Genomic DNA, 17,065 nt, shown 5'->3' on the forward strand with positions numbered 1-17,065 from the left:
AATGGTGCACAACATTAATGTGTGTTAATTAATTAATATAAATACAATCTGCTATCATTTAATTATAAAAAGAATTTTTCATTCTTAAAATATGTTATGAGTAATTGTGTGTATGTTTAATTCATAATAATATGCCTTAATGCGTCGACGATTCTCATACTTCTAATCAGCAGGCAAAATCACAAAAGCTTTATACGTATCCCAAAACACAAAAGACATCATTTCTCTTTGTTTAATTTTTATGAATTATTATTTAAAAATGAACACTTATCGCTGTCCAACGAAAGCTCCAACTAGATAATCCTTTCTTGGTGTGTGTAACAATAAAAAACTAAGAAACAGAATGAGGAATGCATTTATAATGGCCTTGTGTAGATCTCTATATGCGATATGGTATGACTATGATTCTAGTGAAGAAATTAAACAACATACATATGTAATACGATGGTGTTCCATGAGTGCTCCTCTACTTCTTGAGCAATTTGCTCATATCCTTGTTCTGCTTGTTCATCTTCATGTCGACATCCTCGATTTTATAGTTCATATTGTCAAGCAGCTCGTTCTGCGACTCGATCTCGCTGCCCAGGTCGGTGGCCAACATCTTTAGTACCGAGAGATTGCTGCACATGTCTTCCAGATTGGCATCAATCTGTGCCTGGAACGGATTGGCCGTCTGGCACTGTTGACTTTGATAGGTGCTGCTGGGATCACCACGCAGCCTACTAACCGGGTGATTGTCATAGCGATCCGCTGGAGAAAGCGGAGCAGGTGGGCTTGCGCCACCACAGGCGCCTAGATCGATATTGCTATTAGCCTCCTGGGAGGATAGGCTGGTCGTGGGAGAGCCAGCTGCAGTGGATGCTGGATCCCGATTCCCGGAGAGGTAGTTCTTCAGTCCACCAAAGACGCTCTTCAGGCCGTTGAGGTGACGCTGACTAAAGCGCAGAGTTGAGCTTATCTCGTCCAGCTGGTGTGACGTCTTCTCCAGCTGCTCCCGCTGCTTGGCCAGCTCCACAGCCGTGGCCTTGCCCACCTCCTGGGTCTCGTACAGCAGTCCTAAGAGTCAGTGACGAAGTGAGTAACGCCCCTTAATTGGCTGACTTTTAACCCCCTTAAGCTTACCCAAGCTCTTGGTGGTTGAGTCCAGGGTTCGCTGCTCGATCGCTCGTCGCTTTTCCGCATAGGCTAGGCGCTGTGCGGCTACAGAGGGGGAAGAAGTTATCTCCTCATCGTCATCGTCCTCCACCTCGAAGGGATTGGTGCTCCTTTGCTTGGGTACACTGCCAGTTCGCTTGTTCTGCAGGAACAGGTCATCGTCCACGTCCTCGAACCTGTCCACGTCATCGAAATGGTCGTTCACCGGCTGTAGATAGTTATGGGCCATATTGCGTACAAAATTGGACACGAGAAATTTCCCCAATGGCTAATTTTGTTGTGTTTTTAGACTTTTATCTTCTTTGTTTTTGTACGACGACAATCGTATGACCTTTTGGCAATACTGATAAAATACCGAGGTTTTAAATCGACAAGTAAAGTTGAACAGCAAAGTTTCAAACCTCGCGCCCAGCGAGTGTGACCAGTCGACAAACTGGTCAGAATTACTTGCTTTTCCGGCCAGTTAGTCTAGGCGTTATGGTATAATTGACGGCGTCGCAATTGTGTGTAGAATTTTTTTAAGTCATAAAAACACTGAAAGCTGAAATTGTATTACCCGAACGTCGCAAATTCCAGGACAGGTCACGACGAAAACATAAACATAACCAAATGATTGGCAAAACGCACCGTGTGGCCGCGTCATGTGTCCTGCTGGTTCTACTGGCGGCGGCAGCGGCAGCGCAGTCAGCGACGGCGCAAACAGGACTGCGGCCAGGTGGCAAGCTCATTGAACTGGACGAGGACAATTGGAACCTTATGCTCCAGGGCGAATGGATGATCGAATTGTGAGTGATGAAAGTGCTCCCTTACGAGCCCATTTCCAATAGGTGCTAGCCCCCCGGCCCCCCTGACGTAACGCGGTCGGGGCGTGGTGCGCCGGTTTCCCGACATCACCCGGCAAGCTGGTTTTCTTGTTTCCCTGGAATGCTGCAAATTCCGTTGTGTTTGCGCTGTTTGATGACTCATCCCGTTGGTGGCAGCTGTTTTAATAGAGTCTCTTATTGTGTATTTTTAGCTTCGCTCCGTGGTGTCCGGCTTGCAAGAATCTGGCTCCCACATGGGATCGTTTTGCTCGCGTGGCCCATGATGTTCAAGTGCAGGTGGCCAAAATCGATGTCACCACCTCGCCCTCGCTCAGTGGACGCTTCTTTGTCACCGCTCTGCCCACGATCTACCAGTAAGCTAGCTGAAGATAATGTTTAGAGAGTGAGAAACTAATGTTATCCCCTGCAGCGTTAAGGATGGTGAATTCCGTCAGTACCGTGGTGCTCGGGACGGCGATGCCTTACTCCACTTCGTGAAGAAGGCGCAATGGAAGAACATCGAACCATTGTCCGCCTGGAAGAAGCCCGACACCATTCACATGTCCATTCTGTCCTTCTTCTTCAAGCTGTCCCACACACTGAAGGTACGTTCACCTAGTCGGCTTATCGCCTCAGTTCATTGCATGAGACAGAAGCGGAAGCTTATCGACGGTGTCATACCGCTGACCCAGCGATTACCGCGCATTCCCATTCGCTAATTGACTCATTCTCTGGTCTTTGCTCTGTGCCGTTGTTTTGTATGTTTGGTTCATGTACTAATAGCACACGCAAAAACTCTTTAAGGACTTCAACGGGCGCCTGCAGGCGGAGTACGGCCTGCCCACGTGGGGATCCTACGCCTTGTTCGCCATCGCCACCATATTTGTGGGGGCTGCCCTGGGTCTGCTGCTCGTGTGCCTTGTGGACTTTGTGTATCCACCAAAAAAATCGCAGCGCCAGAGCTTCTCCGAATCCCAAGAGAATCTTGTCGGCGGAGTGGAAGATCTAGCTACCGAGGAGATCGAGGATGACGGTGAGGCCGATGAGAACGACGATGAGCAGCAGAATAGTGATGCGGAGGAGCAGGAGGAGGATGAGGACGAGGATGAGGAAAGCGAAGAGCAGGCGGGCGATTCACCATCACAAGAAAAGGAAGCCGACAGCGAGCCAGAGAAGGTCGAGAAGCCAGATCCCAAGCCGGGTGGCGATTCTGCCCTTGAAAAGCCAGAGAAGACGGAACAGGTGCGCAAGCGCAAGCCCCGCAAGGGCGACTAGGTGCAGTCAGATCCCTCCAGGATCAGCCTTAGCGATCAGAAGCGGCAACAAAAAGACTAACACACACAGAATCGAGAAACACGAACCTATTAAAATTTTATTTTAAGCAGATTCCAACTATTTGGCGCACAAATCTGATTCCTTTACTCCCTTCCCCAACTTAATCGTAGCCCGAAAACTGAAAAGGTTGGTACTACTTTTCCAGCGGAGACGGCGCCTCATGTATTTCTTATTATGTAAAACAGTTTTATACACTTTTAAGCGAAATCAAGCGTAACAATAACTAAATATAACTTTAGGTATATACACTTTCATTTTGAGTTTGCCAAGCATTGTATCTTGTGTTCATATTGATTTCTCACACCATTGTGTAACGATAAACCTTTCTCCTATTAAGCATTTAATTTGTAATTTAATCTCAATCAAATTGCAAATTGTATTAAATTTCGTATTACAAAATAAACTTAAAAGAAAACCATTAATTGACCTTTTAAAGCTTGCATGCTTCTAACTGGTTAAATATAAACGCTAACCAGGTAAGGCCAACCTCGCTTGTGCTTTTTTAACATAAATGTATATTCATGATATCCTCCTATCCTTTCAACGATCTGATAAATGTAACTTAAACAATCTTTAAAATTTAATTGGGATTACTTATCAAAATTAAGAGTTCATAAATATATGCATTTAGATTTGATAAAAAATAAGATTGATTTTCGTTTTGATGACTATGATGTTGAGATTAAAGACATTTTCTCTGAGGAACAATCTCTCTTGTTATATATTTTTATGACATACTGAAGAAATCCTGTTCTGTTCAGTACTTTGTTTATGCTAATCGCATTTTAAAGGAATAACTTCCAACCATACAAGTCATTTAAATATATTCTTGATCAGACCAATAGGCGCGTCGATCCGGCTTTTAAAAAAATTTAAGGGGTTACATCACTAAAATTGTAAAAATAGCATTTTTTAGCTTAAACCTGCTAATTTTATACCCTCTTAAAAATTAGAACAGAAAACCCTTCCGAAATTTACCATTTCAGTTGGCTATATACTATATATATATACTATTTAAAAAACTCTGATTTAACAAAAAAAAATATTAAAAGTATTATTCTAATTGTCATAAGTTTTTAAAGTCGCTGAAATTACAAGAGTATCGGCTTCCTGAAATTAACTTTTCAATTCAGACGATTTTCAGTTTTCTTAAATTCTGAATTTTATTCAAAGCTTCCTAAGCTTTTAACTAATAAGCTTTTAAATAAATAAAGATCGTTCAATTTCACAAATCGCTGAATTATAGTTCAGCACATTTCAGCCTTAAGATTTATATAAACTTCTCCTTTTTGTACAGCGACTTAGTATTTATATTTACCTAAAATTAAATAAAAAAGTAATTAATTATTATTTTCGCATTTTATTTAAATAAATAAGAGAATTGTGTTATGGTGAATGGTTTACAAATTTTATTATCAGTTTATTGTAGGAGCATATGAAATAAGTAAAAAATCCCTGCAATTTCTTGATGTGTTACAACTACAAATAATTGAAAAAGAGTGTGTGGGTGGTGTGTGGCCGAAATGACTTGAATTTTCTAATACATATTTTTTTCCAAAGGGCTTAACAAAAAAGTCTGTGTGGTAACTATTGCTTAATATAGTTTACTTGCTGTTGTTGCGACATACAAACAGTCGCTTCTATATTCATATACATATAAAAAGATTACAAAATGATTATACAAATATTTGCTGTATAAAAAGGTTATTCATCTTCAGCGTTGGTTTGCCTGATCGATCTGTTGGCACTTGTGATTTAAATCGGAATTAACTGGTTTAATTACAACATTTTGATTATTAAACAAATAATATTTCTTTCAACAAATTGCTATGGCTATTGTGGGGTTCATTCTCGTGGGGTTTCGGGGATAAGGTACTTGTGGTGTGTGTGTATATTATTGGTTGTTTTTTGTATATATACAATATATATTAAATATATATCATTTGGTTGTAAAAGTTGTACTATTGCAGCGTATGGAGGATATTGATGGGTGGTTCGGGCAGGGATCAGGATCTGGATCGGGATTGGGACTCGGGCGGTGGGGCTGTGGTTGTCTGTTTTCAAATACTTTAAGTAATTGTCTGTGTGAGTGTTTGGAAATTTTTGCTGTTGTGAATTTCGGGTTTCAGGCTGGCCTTCAGTTAATTCGTATTAGTACAAAATGGCGAGATGTCAACAAAAACAATTGTGTTAATTACTTTGAAATATTCAAAAAGCAATCGTCATGCGTCCGTCAACTGCAGCTGAAAGCAGATTCTCTACACAAATCCTCCCCTGCTTCGGGGTCGAGAGGATTGGATTTGCTTTCAGCCCCAGAGATGGTGATTTGTTGTAAAATTAACCTGGGATAATTTTATAACAAAGGCGCACTTCAGGCTTAAACTACTAAATAACTAATTGAGGTATGATGAGTGTGGTGAGGCTTGATGAGTGGAAATTTTGAGAGAATTTCGTAAACCGGTCTATTGCATAAAATTGCAGGTCTCTTCGTCCGCCGTCGCCCGTATGGGCGCGGACAAGTAAAAAAAGCGTAGCAAACTAGTTGGGCAGAGCGATTCGGATGCGAGGATGCGGATGCAAGCTGCTCCAAGGACTGCTAGGCCACGAAGTCGAGCGGCCGGTTGAAGCCACCCTTGCGATTCATGTACTGGCGGTACTTTCGCTTTAAGATTACATGCACTTCTCCGACATCGTTGCCCTCGACCTTCCTGTTCTTGGTGGTGTCGAACGTGCAGAATCCCATTGTCTTCAGCATCTCGACCTCTTCCGGCGATTTACCCTCCAGATCGGCCTCGTTGATCTTGGGACGGTCGGCAGCTGCCGCATTGTTCCTCGTCGTTCGCCGCGACGTCGATGGACCGGAGCTGCTGTTGCCGCCGCTGCTTCCGCCGCCGCCGCCTCCGGTGCCCCTCGAGCGAGATCTGCAAAGCAACCATGAATTTGGGCATCGTGAATTGTGAATTTTAGAAAACTTTTCGGACGAGCGAATGCATGAGTGACAGATTGCCGCCACTCTGAAGTGCCAGTTGATTGCATTCGAATTGCAGTGAGCCTGGGAATTAACTGGGGCGACCTTGGACAGTGCTCACTCGATTGTGCAATTTGAGGATTTAATTAAGGAAATGTGCGACACTTCCCAGCCGGTCGGGTAACTTCATTAAGGGTCTCATTAAAGTCTTGGCTTTATATCTATATATCTATGTATAGACATAATTCAGGAAAAAGAAAGCTAAGAAAATGGCCTTGACTTCGCCTCTTGGCAACGAAAAATCTTTAACACAACTAAAAAATAAGGAATAATAGTCTAAAAAGATAATAGCTACAAACCAAATGACTCAAGTTTGTATACAACAATAGAAAACTTTAAAACAAACTTGTCTTTTATAAGAATCTTCTAACTAAATTTGGTAGCTCGTTATCTATCAGTCTCTCAAATCTCTCATAGGCAGTATAAATTTAATAATAATCCTTTTTTCAAAATCCATTTTGCGGTTTGTTCCTAATACCTTTTTGTGGGTCATCATTTAGGGGGTACAGATAATGTTTCTAGATCTATAGTTAATTTGGATACCCTAATTACTCCTGGCACTTGATCCTGTAGTAACCTTGAGCAGAACAGTTTGTTCAGTTTGTTTTGTGGTGTATTTAGCACATAGCGCTCTTAGTTCACATTTTGTAGAAGATAACAGAAAATCGCTTAGATCAAGTATAAAAAGAGGTGGATATTCGTTCGTCTAGGACATGTCCTCGATGAGGGCGGCTCGCAGTTTGGTCGTGACCGTGGCCGGCTGGGCCTGGTTCAGCTTGAAGACGCTCTCGATCACCGAGATCTCTGTGGCCGTTGTGTTCATGCCCACGAAGGAGAGCCAATCGTTGACGACCATGCCGGCAGCGAGAACCTCGCTTCCGCGGTTCACTGTACCCGCCACCAGGGGAACCTGCAGCAACGACGACAGCTCGTCCTGATCTTCTATGCTCGTCTTGGGATGCACCATGCCGCCCTGGTTGCTCAGCACGGTGTACGAGCCCACCAATGTGTTATCAGCTATTGTCTGTCGGAAGACCTCCACCTTGAGCACGTCTCCGATAATCTCCTCAGTCTCCTTGTCCAGATCTGGGTGGACCAGCGCCACATAATCGTTGCAAGCGATGACGTTGCCCAGGGCGGAAAGACGCTCCTCAACGCGCTGGATTTTCACAGCATCCGGCAGACTGTTGCGCAGGTGCTGCAGCTCCTCGTCGGTGGTGGAATTAGGCACCAACAGGCCGTTCCTGTTGCCCACCGTTGTGCGTCCAATGATCCGGCAGCCGCCCACATTGGCGTGCACCACCGGAATCGTTTCGGCCAGCTCCGCCTCGAAGGCGCTGTAGAAGGTCTCGGAGCCGCCGATGGCCACCAGACAGTATGTGTTTGTAAGTTTGGTGAAGACGCCGATGTCGTCGTTGTTCTCGAATTGCAAGCGCAGCGCCATTTTCTCTGTATGTACTTGTTTCTCTTTGCTGCGTGGACTCTCTTGTACTTGCTTTCACGGCCTGACTCAGCCTGGTCCGTAGAGCTTCTCGATTTTGTTTATAAAGCCGGAAAATTAGTTAAAAGCTGTGATGAAATTCGCCAATTTCACTTCACGTGGTAAATTTTTTTTGTTGAGCCGCCAGAGCTGCAAATTCATCGATTACCTGCCTACCTATCGAACTGAGCCCTATCGATACTAGCTGCGAGTAAAAAAAATGTTTGTTGGGTTGGCCTCAGCCACCCCTCCCCCTACCCCTACCCATACCCTCGGACCACGCTTAAAATCTAGGTTTTATAGTAATTATACTTATCGTTTTGGCTTTTGGTACACTACACTTTGCTATTCACCTAGATCGCCGGCCCCGCCGCTCCCGGTCGCGGCTTCTGTCGCGCTCCCGGTCCCGCCGACTGCTCCCGCCGCCGCCGGCGCCTCCAGGTCCAACTCCTCCGATAGCTTCTCTTTCCCGGGAGCGGCGTTCCCTGCGCTTCTTCCGCTCCGATCGCTCCTTTTCGCGTCTCCTGTGCGCCGGCGAGGCGGGACTCCGGCTGCGGCCCATTTCTCCGGTTTGGTTATCTGTGCTCCTCGAGTGCGTCTTTTGTTCCAGGTGTTGTGCCTGCCGAGGAAGTGATTATAGTCGCCACCGCGAATGTGTCGGAATTCCGGCTCACCGTTGCTCTAGGCCGTGTCTAGCATTATTTGGGCGACACCGGCTAACGCGATAACTTAAAAATAAACGCCGATTTCGATTTGGGTTTGGAATGAAATTGCGCTCGTATTTATAGGTTCATCGTTTCAGATTTGCATTTTACTTTTGACACGTTTACAGAGCAGATTTACGTGTTTACAGATACATAGGGTAGAATTCTCGCCTTTGGGGTAAAATTCTCGTTTTTGGGGTAGAATTCTTATGTTGGAAGTAGAATTCCCATGTCGGAAGTAAAATGCTTTACCAGATCGGTCTCATTCAGGTAGGAGAACGTCTATTAACAGAATGTTCTCTCGGAGTGAGCGTAACTTAACAGAGTTCTGTCGTGAGCGAGCACGAGTTTTGTTGGTGTTGCCAGACTTTTGAGTTGTATTTTAGCAAAGAATTTAGCCTATACATGTTTACAGTTTACAAGTGTACAAATTTTACACGGCTACAGATGCTGGGCTTTAACAAATTTTCCAAATAAAATAAATTAACCTTAAACTAGCCAAAGATTTAGAGAGGCGTCCACATTAATTAGTTTTAAGAATATACATATATTTGTTTTAATTATTTTTATATTAATTTATTTTATGTGCCATGATAGTCTTGGAAATGTCATATCCCGGTTGCTTCTCCATATCATAAAACTGTTTTATTAGATTTTTATTGTATATATTATTTTTTTTTTAATTTTTGCCAACATATTACGTATAAATATATTTATATATTATAATATATATTTTTTAAATTTTTTATTTATTTATTTATTTCCCGTGAACCACTTAAATGGCGTCCGTTTGTGATTCTTCAGCCCTACCGATCGTGGTTCGGAAGCGTGCTGCCAACTGCTTTGAAATAGAAAGAAAATGCATCTTGAAGATTAAGATACACACAACAATCTGTAAGTGCGTCAGAATTTTCGGAATCGACGGTTCGCTGGAAGCCGCCGAATAAACAATTAAACAATTAAATGTCCGTGCACAACATAGATGCTATCGTGCAGTAGGACAGATAGCCCGTAGTAAATAGCTAAACATTGTGATCCCAACCGATCCGTCCGGTATTCAGCATGTCGGATCTGCGTCTGCGAAACACATCGGAGGCTGTTGCAGTTCTAGCTTCTTTGGGGCTAGGACTGGTTTTGCTTGCGTTCGTCGCCACCACGCCGTCGACCGTGGAAGCCACCCAGTCGGGGATTTATATAGACAATGGCAAGGATCAAACGATCATGCACCGAGTGCTGAGCGAAGACGATAAGTTGGATGTGTCGTATGAGATTCTGGAGTTTCTCGGCATTGCCGAGCGTCCCGCTCATCTGAGCAGCCATCAGTTGTCGCTGAGGAAGTCGGCGCCGAAGTTTTTGTTAGATGTTTACCACCGCATCACGGCGGAGGAGGGCTTGGCCAACGATCATGGTCATCACGATGGTGATGATGACGACGAGGATTCATATGAGCGGAGTCATCGCTCTCGGAGAAGTGCTGATATCGAGGAGGAGGATGAAAGCGAAGAGCAAAAGAACTTCATTACCGACCTGGACAAGCGTGCCATAGACGAGAGCGACATCATCATGACCTTCTTGAACAAGCGCAACCACAACATGGAAGAGCTGCGCCACGAGCACGGCCGTCGTCTGTGGTTTGATGTCTCCAAGGTGCCGAACGACAACTACCTGGTGATGGCCGAGCTGCGGATCTACCAGAACGCCAACGAGGGAAAGTGGCTGACCACGAACAAAGAGTTCACCATCACTGTCTACGCCATTGGCACTGGAACTCTGGGCCAGCATACCATGGAGCCGTTGTCCTCGGTGAACACGACGGGGGACTATGTGGGCTGGCTGGAACTGAATGTGACCGAGGGCCTGCACGAGTGGCTGGTCAAGTCGAAGGAGAATCACGGCATCTATATTGGAGCGCATGCCGTCAACCGACCCGATAGAGAGGTGAAGCTGGACGATGTCGGACTGATCCACCGCAAGGTGGACGACGAGTACCAGCCCTTCATGATCGGCTTCTTTCGCGGTCCAGAGCTGATCAAGGCAACTGCCCACAGCAGTCACCACAGATCTAAGCGCAGCGCCACACATCCGCGCAAGCGCAAGAAGTCTGTGTCGATGAACACCGTTCCCCTCCTCGACGCCCCCATGGAGAACACGCGTAGCTGCCAGATGCAAACGTTGTACATCGACTTTAAGGACCTGGGCTGGCACGACTGGATCATCGCCCCCGAGGGCTATGGGGCGTTCTACTGCAGCGGCGAGTGCAATTTCCCACTCAATGCTCACATGAACGCGACGAATCATGCGATAGTCCAGACGCTGGTGCACCTGCTGGAGCCCAAAAAGGTGCCAAAGCCTTGCTGCGCACCGACCAGGCTGGGAGCACTGCCAGTGCTGTACCACCTGAACGATGAGAATGTCAACCTGAAAAAGTATAGAAACATGATTGTGAAATCCTGCGGGTGCCATTGAATTCAATTTACCACTTTAGGCTAAGCAATATAAAGCATTTCTGTGTAGATCTGTGTCCATCTCTGTACTAATCTCGAATATTTTTTATACAAAATATACATACATATACAGCGCTGTACCTAACTGAACGAAAATGATTTTTAGTGTATCTTATGCGACTTTAATTGCGGCTAATTGTGAGGAGAGACGATTAATTAAGTCAAGATGTCGAAAATGCTATGCAGACATGTCTCTTTATTGTCTCTTCACTTGCTAAACAAACATTTAGTAAAAATAATAATATGCATTCCATACAGCATTCACATTTAGTTAAACATAATAATACTTCATGGTTCAGTTCATTCGTCATTGTCATTAAGAAAAAAGAAAAGAGATTTGGTTGCGCTAAAACAAAAAATAGATAACGAATTAAAAGCTAGTGCCTAGCGTTTGTGGATCCAATGGTGACGAAAGGCGAATAGATCCATTATGAGATTTCCAACACGCTTGTCAATAAGACAGGACATCAGCCGACCGTCGAATACAGGGACATTTACCTTTAACGAAATGCACGCATCTCTGAAAATGTAGTCACGATTAGATTTGAATAGTAATTAGTAAGAACTCTGTGTACTTACAGAATTTCATAAACCGGAATCGAGTTGCGAAAATATTCCTTAAGGGTGAATTCACCGTTTATGGTTTTGGCCCGGCTAACGCTAATCATAACATCGGGATTCTTCCTGTATAAAATCACAAAGATATGTCTGATGGGGGTCTCGATCGGTCGGACAAACTTTCCGAGCACGCTTTCAATAAAGCAACTGCTTGTATTACTGTAGAAGCCCTCGCTGTCCTCCTCGGTATAGAGCATAAAAAACTGCCTCTCAACCATGTGGGTATAAAATTGTTCCTGGTTCTTGCATAAGGGACGATTCTCGTCGACTTCCCGTATCCAACTGAAGTGAGAATTGACGGTTAGTAAGTACACCGGTGGCAAGGTGGCTATTGGTCGGTAGTTGATGGCCGGGGGTTTGGAGAAGCCAATGAAGGATTCCTCGATCTCAAAGATCTTTGATATGGCATCTGTTAGTGCTGCATGATTCGAGCCCGGTGGACCGGATTCGCGTCGCCACAACTCTTGATCGCAGCAGTTCTTCAGCAGCTCGTAGTACATTTTGAAGAAGTACTGACGCGTCTTCATAACCAACTCGACAACGGGCTTGGGCATGATCATCCAGATCCATTCGTCGATGAACATATGAGCGTTGCGATCATTAGATTGGCTATCGCACACTTGTGAAAGCCGGAGACGGGGAGGTCCTAATAAGAAGTTCAATTAAATGTAAATCGAGGGGATTACCATTTGAAGGAGTTACCAGAAAACAGAGCTACTGCCAGGGGAACCACCATTGTGGCATATACAATGTGATCCTTATGCCTGGTGCACACAATCCAGGGTGTGCGAAAGTTAAGGGCCGAGATTTTCAGAGGCTCCAGGAAGTCACGAAGCACCGTGTTCGGGTGCAGGTGAACACTCGGGGAGATGGCCGACTTAAGGCACTTATTTCCCTGGTCTACGGCACATATATTGGGATACATGCCGCCGGTTAGCGCCGCCTTAACAATATGCCAATTTCCGGACATTTGATTGAGAGTCGTCATACCCAACTGACCATTAGCGTGGATCAGGTTCGCGGAGCGCAATGCACTAACAATTTCGTAGCGTGTATAGTTTAGCTGCTCCATCAAACCGTTTAGCACAAAATCGTATTCATCGGTGAGATACAACGGGGGCATCTTGTTCTTCAGCTTGCACTGCCACTCGTGGAACAGGCGCAGGAAGATGAAGTGGTCAGAAAACTGATTGTCGGCCAGCCGAGAGCGTTCGTTCTTGATGCGGTTCTGTATGTAAATGGTGAATCTGTCCCACAGGTGATCGATGTCCTCGTTAAAAGGAATCCCCAACGGATCCGCCGTGGTCAGCGAACTGACAATGGTCAGTATGGGATCGAGGCACTGCAGCAGGATGCCAAATATCAACAAGCGACCGAGCTGGCAAGGCAATGGAATGTCCTGCAAACGACAGCCCAGCCAGGTGACTTCCTCAAGTTCATCGAGAACGTCTATTTTTTTGAGGAACTGCACGGCATGGTGCACATTTATCAGTGGCGGTGGAGAGATGGTAAAGTTAAGATATTCACTGATAATCATGTTCGGCGACAGCATCTTTACGGCCAAGCAGATCTTGTCCAGCTGCATGGTCTGCAGACGTGGCTGGCTCGTTTCGGGCAGCGCATTAAACGCTTCCTTGGATATCAAACGGAAGCACTGAGCATCGGGAGCTAGAATAGGAAATATACATCAAATTTCTTAAAATATATACTCAAATATCGCCAACTACTAACCCTTTATGTCCAAAATCAACTCCCTGCGCATCAGACAATCTTTGGACACCCATTCGTAGCGATCGTCGACGCCATAGACGCTGCTATCATAGACGGTGTTCAGCCGACAGGCGGTATCTATGAGGTACTTGAAGGGCACCTCCTGCAGCGGTAGCGATTCGATTATGTCCGTGGTGAGGACAACCTTGACGGTGTCGGGGCATCGGGTCTTAACCAATGAGTCGATGTACTCCATCTTAACATTCTCGTGGAGTAGAAAAATTGACAACTCCTGCAGGTTTCCGGTGAGGCAGTGACTCAATAGCATGTAGTTTAGCTTAACGATGTGATAGTAAGTGGGCAAAATAATGAGAATGTTCCCTGAAAAAAATAGAACATAAAAGAAAATATTTAAGTGGAACTTCCCTTGATCACAGGCTGCAGGAAAAATGGGTTTCAATGTGTGTTTTAATTTATTAAATCTGATTTACAAAGTTACCTATACATAAATAAACATTCGGCATACCGTTCTCATTCCATATAAACTAATTGTTAAGACAGACGCACATTAATAAAAATAGATATTGGTATTACTAAATGGCTTTACATCTTATTCTGCTAAAACTAATATAACTATTCAACAGAGATATATGTATGCGTGTAATTGTTTGTTTCTCGATTCTCGTGTTGGAGGCGGCTCGACATCTGGTCAGTGAGGTGAGAGCAGGAGTGCGGTGTATAGCAGGAGCTGAGTTGCATTTATACTTAGGGCTACGATGAGCGCTGTTCGCTCTCCAGGGAATTGATCTGCCGCAGGATCTCACTCTTTTTTTTCACCTTGTCCAGCTGGTCCTTGTCCAACTTCTTCTGCTCCCCGGCCTGAATTCTGCTCTCGATTAACTCGATTTCGCGGATTTTCTTTCTCAGCTTTTTCAATTGCTTATTGGCATCTATCTCCTGGGCTCCCTCCTCCAGCCTTAGAGTATCTTCCAAGGCCTTGGCCACCGCATTGACCTCTTTGCTTCTGCCAGAGGGCTGATTGGCTTTTGGCGGCGGCGGACACGTGCTGGACTGGGGCAAAACCAGGACGCCGGGCGTTGGTGCCTTTGGATTATTCTTGGGCCCCGCATCCTGCTGCTGCTTCTTGGCCTTGCTGCGTTCCTGCTTCTCGCGCTCCTTCTTGGCCTCGGCGGCCACAATGGGGCACATGCCAGGCGGCACTCCGGTCTGCCGTTGGGCCACAAACTGCTTGCCCTTGCTCTCGTACAGCGGCACCTCCTCCTGCGGCACATAGCCGTCCTTCACACGGCGGGCCTTGCGCCAGGTGCCGTCCGGGCGCTTGGTGGCTGGAATAAACTTGCCCTCGCTGCTCTGAAGGTACGTGCTCATCTTGGTGGTGCTTTTATATATAAAAAACAATGCCCAATTGCCAAGCGATACCAATCGATAGGTATGCGCCGGTGATGGAACTTTTCCGCGGGAACAGCGCCACCAGTGGCCACGATTAATCGCTGTATAAGCTTGGCAAACGAGTCACGACACGACCTCTGGATGATAGCCGTTACCAAAGCCCGGGAAACACAAATTTAAAATCCTAACCTAATCCTATAATCCACAATACAACTAGACAATAACTTACCTGGTGTAAACTCTGGTTTGGTGCGCAGCAAATACATAATGTCAATTATGAGATCGTAGTCCACAAACTCCGGCTTGGCATTCTTGACGACATAGCCATGGAGGCTGTAGTTGTTCAGGACATCTATACATTCATGGTTTCCCTTGGAAGCGGCCAGGGAAATGGCGTTCTGTTGCTGCATGTCCACGATATAGGGATCGGCGCCCATGAAAAGCAGCAAACGAAGATGATTGGCATTGTTCAGGTCAGAGGCTATAAGGGCAGCGGTCTTCCCGTTGATCGAATGGCGGTAGTTCACCGGCACCAAATCATAGTTGATGGCATACAAAAATGGACGGATGGCAGCGTCGGTGCCTAGATCCTCGTAGGCCTGCAGACAATTGTCCATTTGTTCGTTGCGCTGGCTCTTGGTACGGAAAATCTCCGGCATTTCCTTGTATATATCCGGACCCTTGTGGATCCCAGCCAAGGCAATGCTGCTGTGTATGTCATCCAAATGGGCGATGCGAGTTCTCGACGGCTGATGACGCTTCATATTCACTTCGGCGCCTTCGCCAAAGAACGCAGTGAACTTCTTGCAGTTGTCCGTCTGGGAGAGCAGCACCACTCTCAGGTTTGGTTTGGTGTTCAAGACATCGCGCAACTCGCTCAGCAAAATATCGGTGTAGGGATCGTGCAGGTGCACATCGTTCACCACCACGTGGCTGATGTCGTCAAACTTCAGGGTGGCGATGGCACGGAGAAAGTACTGAGCCGTGGAATAGACAATATGTGTCTTGGACCCAACCATGTTGGAGTGGGGCAGTTGGATGCCCACAGACTCGCCCACTTCCTCGCCGAAATAGTTGGCGGCCATGCGGTGACTGTTGTGCAGCGCCACAACGCTGTCCTTCTCGATGACCATGATCCTAACACTCGATTTTTTGTTTCCACAATCATCCAGGATTATTAGCGGCAAAAACACCGATTTGTCCCACGACCGATCGGCATCAAAGACGATTACTCGATTTGCATAAATCAGCTTCAGGATCTCGTCGCAGTGATGCTGTCCTGGAAAGCTCTGGAGGAAGAAACGCTGGCCTTCAGTCTTAAAGTAGGCCGTTTGCGGACGGATTAATGGCAGTGGCAGATGAATCGTACGCAAAGTGGGTTGCTGGCTCCCCAAATCGGACAGCTCCAGGTCCTCCCTGTTCAGAAGCGCAGTTCGGCTCAGCAGAGTAAACATGTTCATTATGCTCGCCGATGATAGGGTAAGGTTCTTGGGCAGCTCCATGTAGTGGCGACACGCCTGCTTGAACACCTTGATATAGTTCTGGCCATTATTAAACACAATCTGCGAACGCAGGCCGTAAGCCCGGGAATGCGTTACGAACGCCTCGTGCTCGCTGGGACGATATGTGCACGCAAATTGCTGGCAGCAACGCCTTCCGGCTAGGAAATACAGCAACTGCTGCGGTATGAACTTTTCCTGGATAACTTGATTCATTTCTGCATTGTCTGCACTTCCACCTTTAAAAAACTAAAAAATTAAAGAAACACCAACTCGCTACTGCCGTTGGTGCGAAAATTTTGTATGACAACTTAAATTTGAAGCACAGGGTTGTAGTTTCATCGTTGAAACTTATTGGCTAGGGGTATTCGTGCGCGTATCGAAGCTTGTTGGTAACCCCCTTTTTGATAAAATCGAATTACTTTTAGAAGTCCAATAAAATATAGTTGTATGATATTTTTAAATTTAAATGTACGTTCTATTGCTTCTGCAGCTATGGCGCATTACTAGGAACTTGTACAATGGTTTTTATTGTAATAAAAAAATTACCCGTATGAAAAGCAGATCGATAACTTTTATTATCGCTGATATATTTGTTATATTTTTTCTTATGTTGCCGATTATTTTGCAGTATTTTGTAAAATGTATACCGTATTTAAGAATACATTGCAGACTCTAGAGATTATATTCCTAATGATAGGTCAAATGAATATATTTCGGGTGAGTATAATGCAACCTGACAAAACAGTGAGTAAGTACAACGTAAAAATCAACGAGTAGTGCGCGAAAAATCTAATTGGACTTTTATAAAGATTTTAC

The 17,065-nt window shown here is 45.2% G+C and overlaps 7 protein-coding genes across 8 annotated transcripts; 2 read left to right on the forward strand and 5 right to left on the reverse strand.

Moving 5' to 3' along the window:
• Positions 1-221: 221 nt before the first annotated feature.
• Positions 222-1,669, reverse strand: Snap29 (Synaptosomal-associated protein 29kDa). The gene is made up of 2 exons (XM_020962378.2): positions 1,123-1,669; positions 222-1,056 (listed from the first exon to the last, which is right to left on the reverse strand). Exons 1-2 carry the CDS (start codon positions 1,382-1,384, stop codon positions 467-469), a joined length of 852 nt encoding a protein of 283 aa, XP_020818037.2. The 5' UTR covers positions 1,385-1,669; the 3' UTR covers positions 222-466.
• On the forward strand, positions 1,579-3,715 carry LOC110191504 (thioredoxin-related transmembrane protein 1). Of its 2 annotated transcripts, none has more exons than XM_020962372.2 (4): positions 1,579-1,940; positions 2,171-2,332; positions 2,389-2,563; positions 2,763-3,715. In XM_020962372.2, the coding sequence occupies exons 1-4, from the start codon at positions 1,765-1,767 to the stop codon at positions 3,231-3,233; spliced, it is 984 nt and encodes a 327-aa protein (XP_020818031.1). In that variant the 5' UTR covers positions 1,579-1,764; the 3' UTR covers positions 3,234-3,715. The 2 variants fall into 2 exon arrangements, with proteins under 2 accessions (XP_020818031.1, XP_020818029.1); XM_020962370.2 differs by having other exon boundaries at positions 1,595-1,940; positions 2,742-3,715.
• A 922-nt stretch (positions 3,716-4,637) lies between these two features.
• Positions 4,638-8,685, reverse strand: ytr (U4/U6.U5 small nuclear ribonucleoprotein 27 kDa protein yantar). The gene is made up of 3 exons (XM_020962391.2): positions 8,476-8,685; positions 8,155-8,420; positions 4,638-6,214 (listed from the first exon to the last, which is right to left on the reverse strand). The coding sequence occupies exons 2-3, from the start codon at positions 8,361-8,363 to the stop codon at positions 5,890-5,892; spliced, it is 534 nt and encodes a 177-aa protein (XP_020818050.1). The 5' UTR covers positions 8,364-8,420; positions 8,476-8,685; the 3' UTR covers positions 4,638-5,889.
• eIF6 (eukaryotic translation initiation factor 6) lies at positions 6,913-8,050 on the reverse strand. The gene has a single exon (XM_020962383.2). The coding sequence runs from the start codon at positions 7,763-7,765 to the stop codon at positions 7,028-7,030; it is 738 nt and encodes a 245-aa protein (XP_020818042.2). The 5' UTR covers positions 7,766-8,050; the 3' UTR covers positions 6,913-7,027.
• Positions 8,686-9,154: 469 nt separating the features above from the next.
• Positions 9,155-11,099, forward strand: gbb (TGF-beta family member glass bottom boat). The gene has a single exon (XM_020962355.2). It carries the CDS (start codon positions 9,568-9,570, stop codon positions 10,969-10,971), a length of 1,404 nt encoding a protein of 467 aa, XP_020818014.2. The 5' UTR covers positions 9,155-9,567; the 3' UTR covers positions 10,972-11,099.
• Positions 11,100-11,185: 86 nt separating this feature from the next.
• bgcn (benign gonial cell neoplasm) lies at positions 11,186-16,595 on the reverse strand. Its single transcript, XM_020962321.2, has 5 exons — positions 14,977-16,595; positions 13,359-13,718; positions 12,330-13,295; positions 11,589-12,273; positions 11,186-11,529 (listed from the first exon to the last, which is right to left on the reverse strand). Exons 1-5 carry the CDS (start codon positions 16,460-16,462, stop codon positions 11,394-11,396), a joined length of 3,633 nt encoding a protein of 1,210 aa, XP_020817980.2. The 5' UTR covers positions 16,463-16,595; the 3' UTR covers positions 11,186-11,393.
• Pym (partner of Y14 and mago) lies at positions 13,788-14,849 on the reverse strand. The gene has a single exon (XM_020962386.2). It carries the CDS (start codon positions 14,724-14,726, stop codon positions 14,109-14,111), a length of 618 nt encoding a protein of 205 aa, XP_020818045.2. The 5' UTR covers positions 14,727-14,849; the 3' UTR covers positions 13,788-14,108.
• Positions 16,596-17,065: the final 470 nt, after the last annotated feature.

The sequence above is a fragment of the Drosophila serrata genome, unplaced genomic scaffold (assembly GCF_035046125.1).
Source record: "Drosophila serrata isolate PLE 108 unplaced genomic scaffold, ASM3504612v1 contig_184, whole genome shotgun sequence".
Lineage (NCBI taxonomy): Eukaryota > Metazoa > Arthropoda > Insecta > Diptera > Drosophilidae > Drosophila > Drosophila serrata.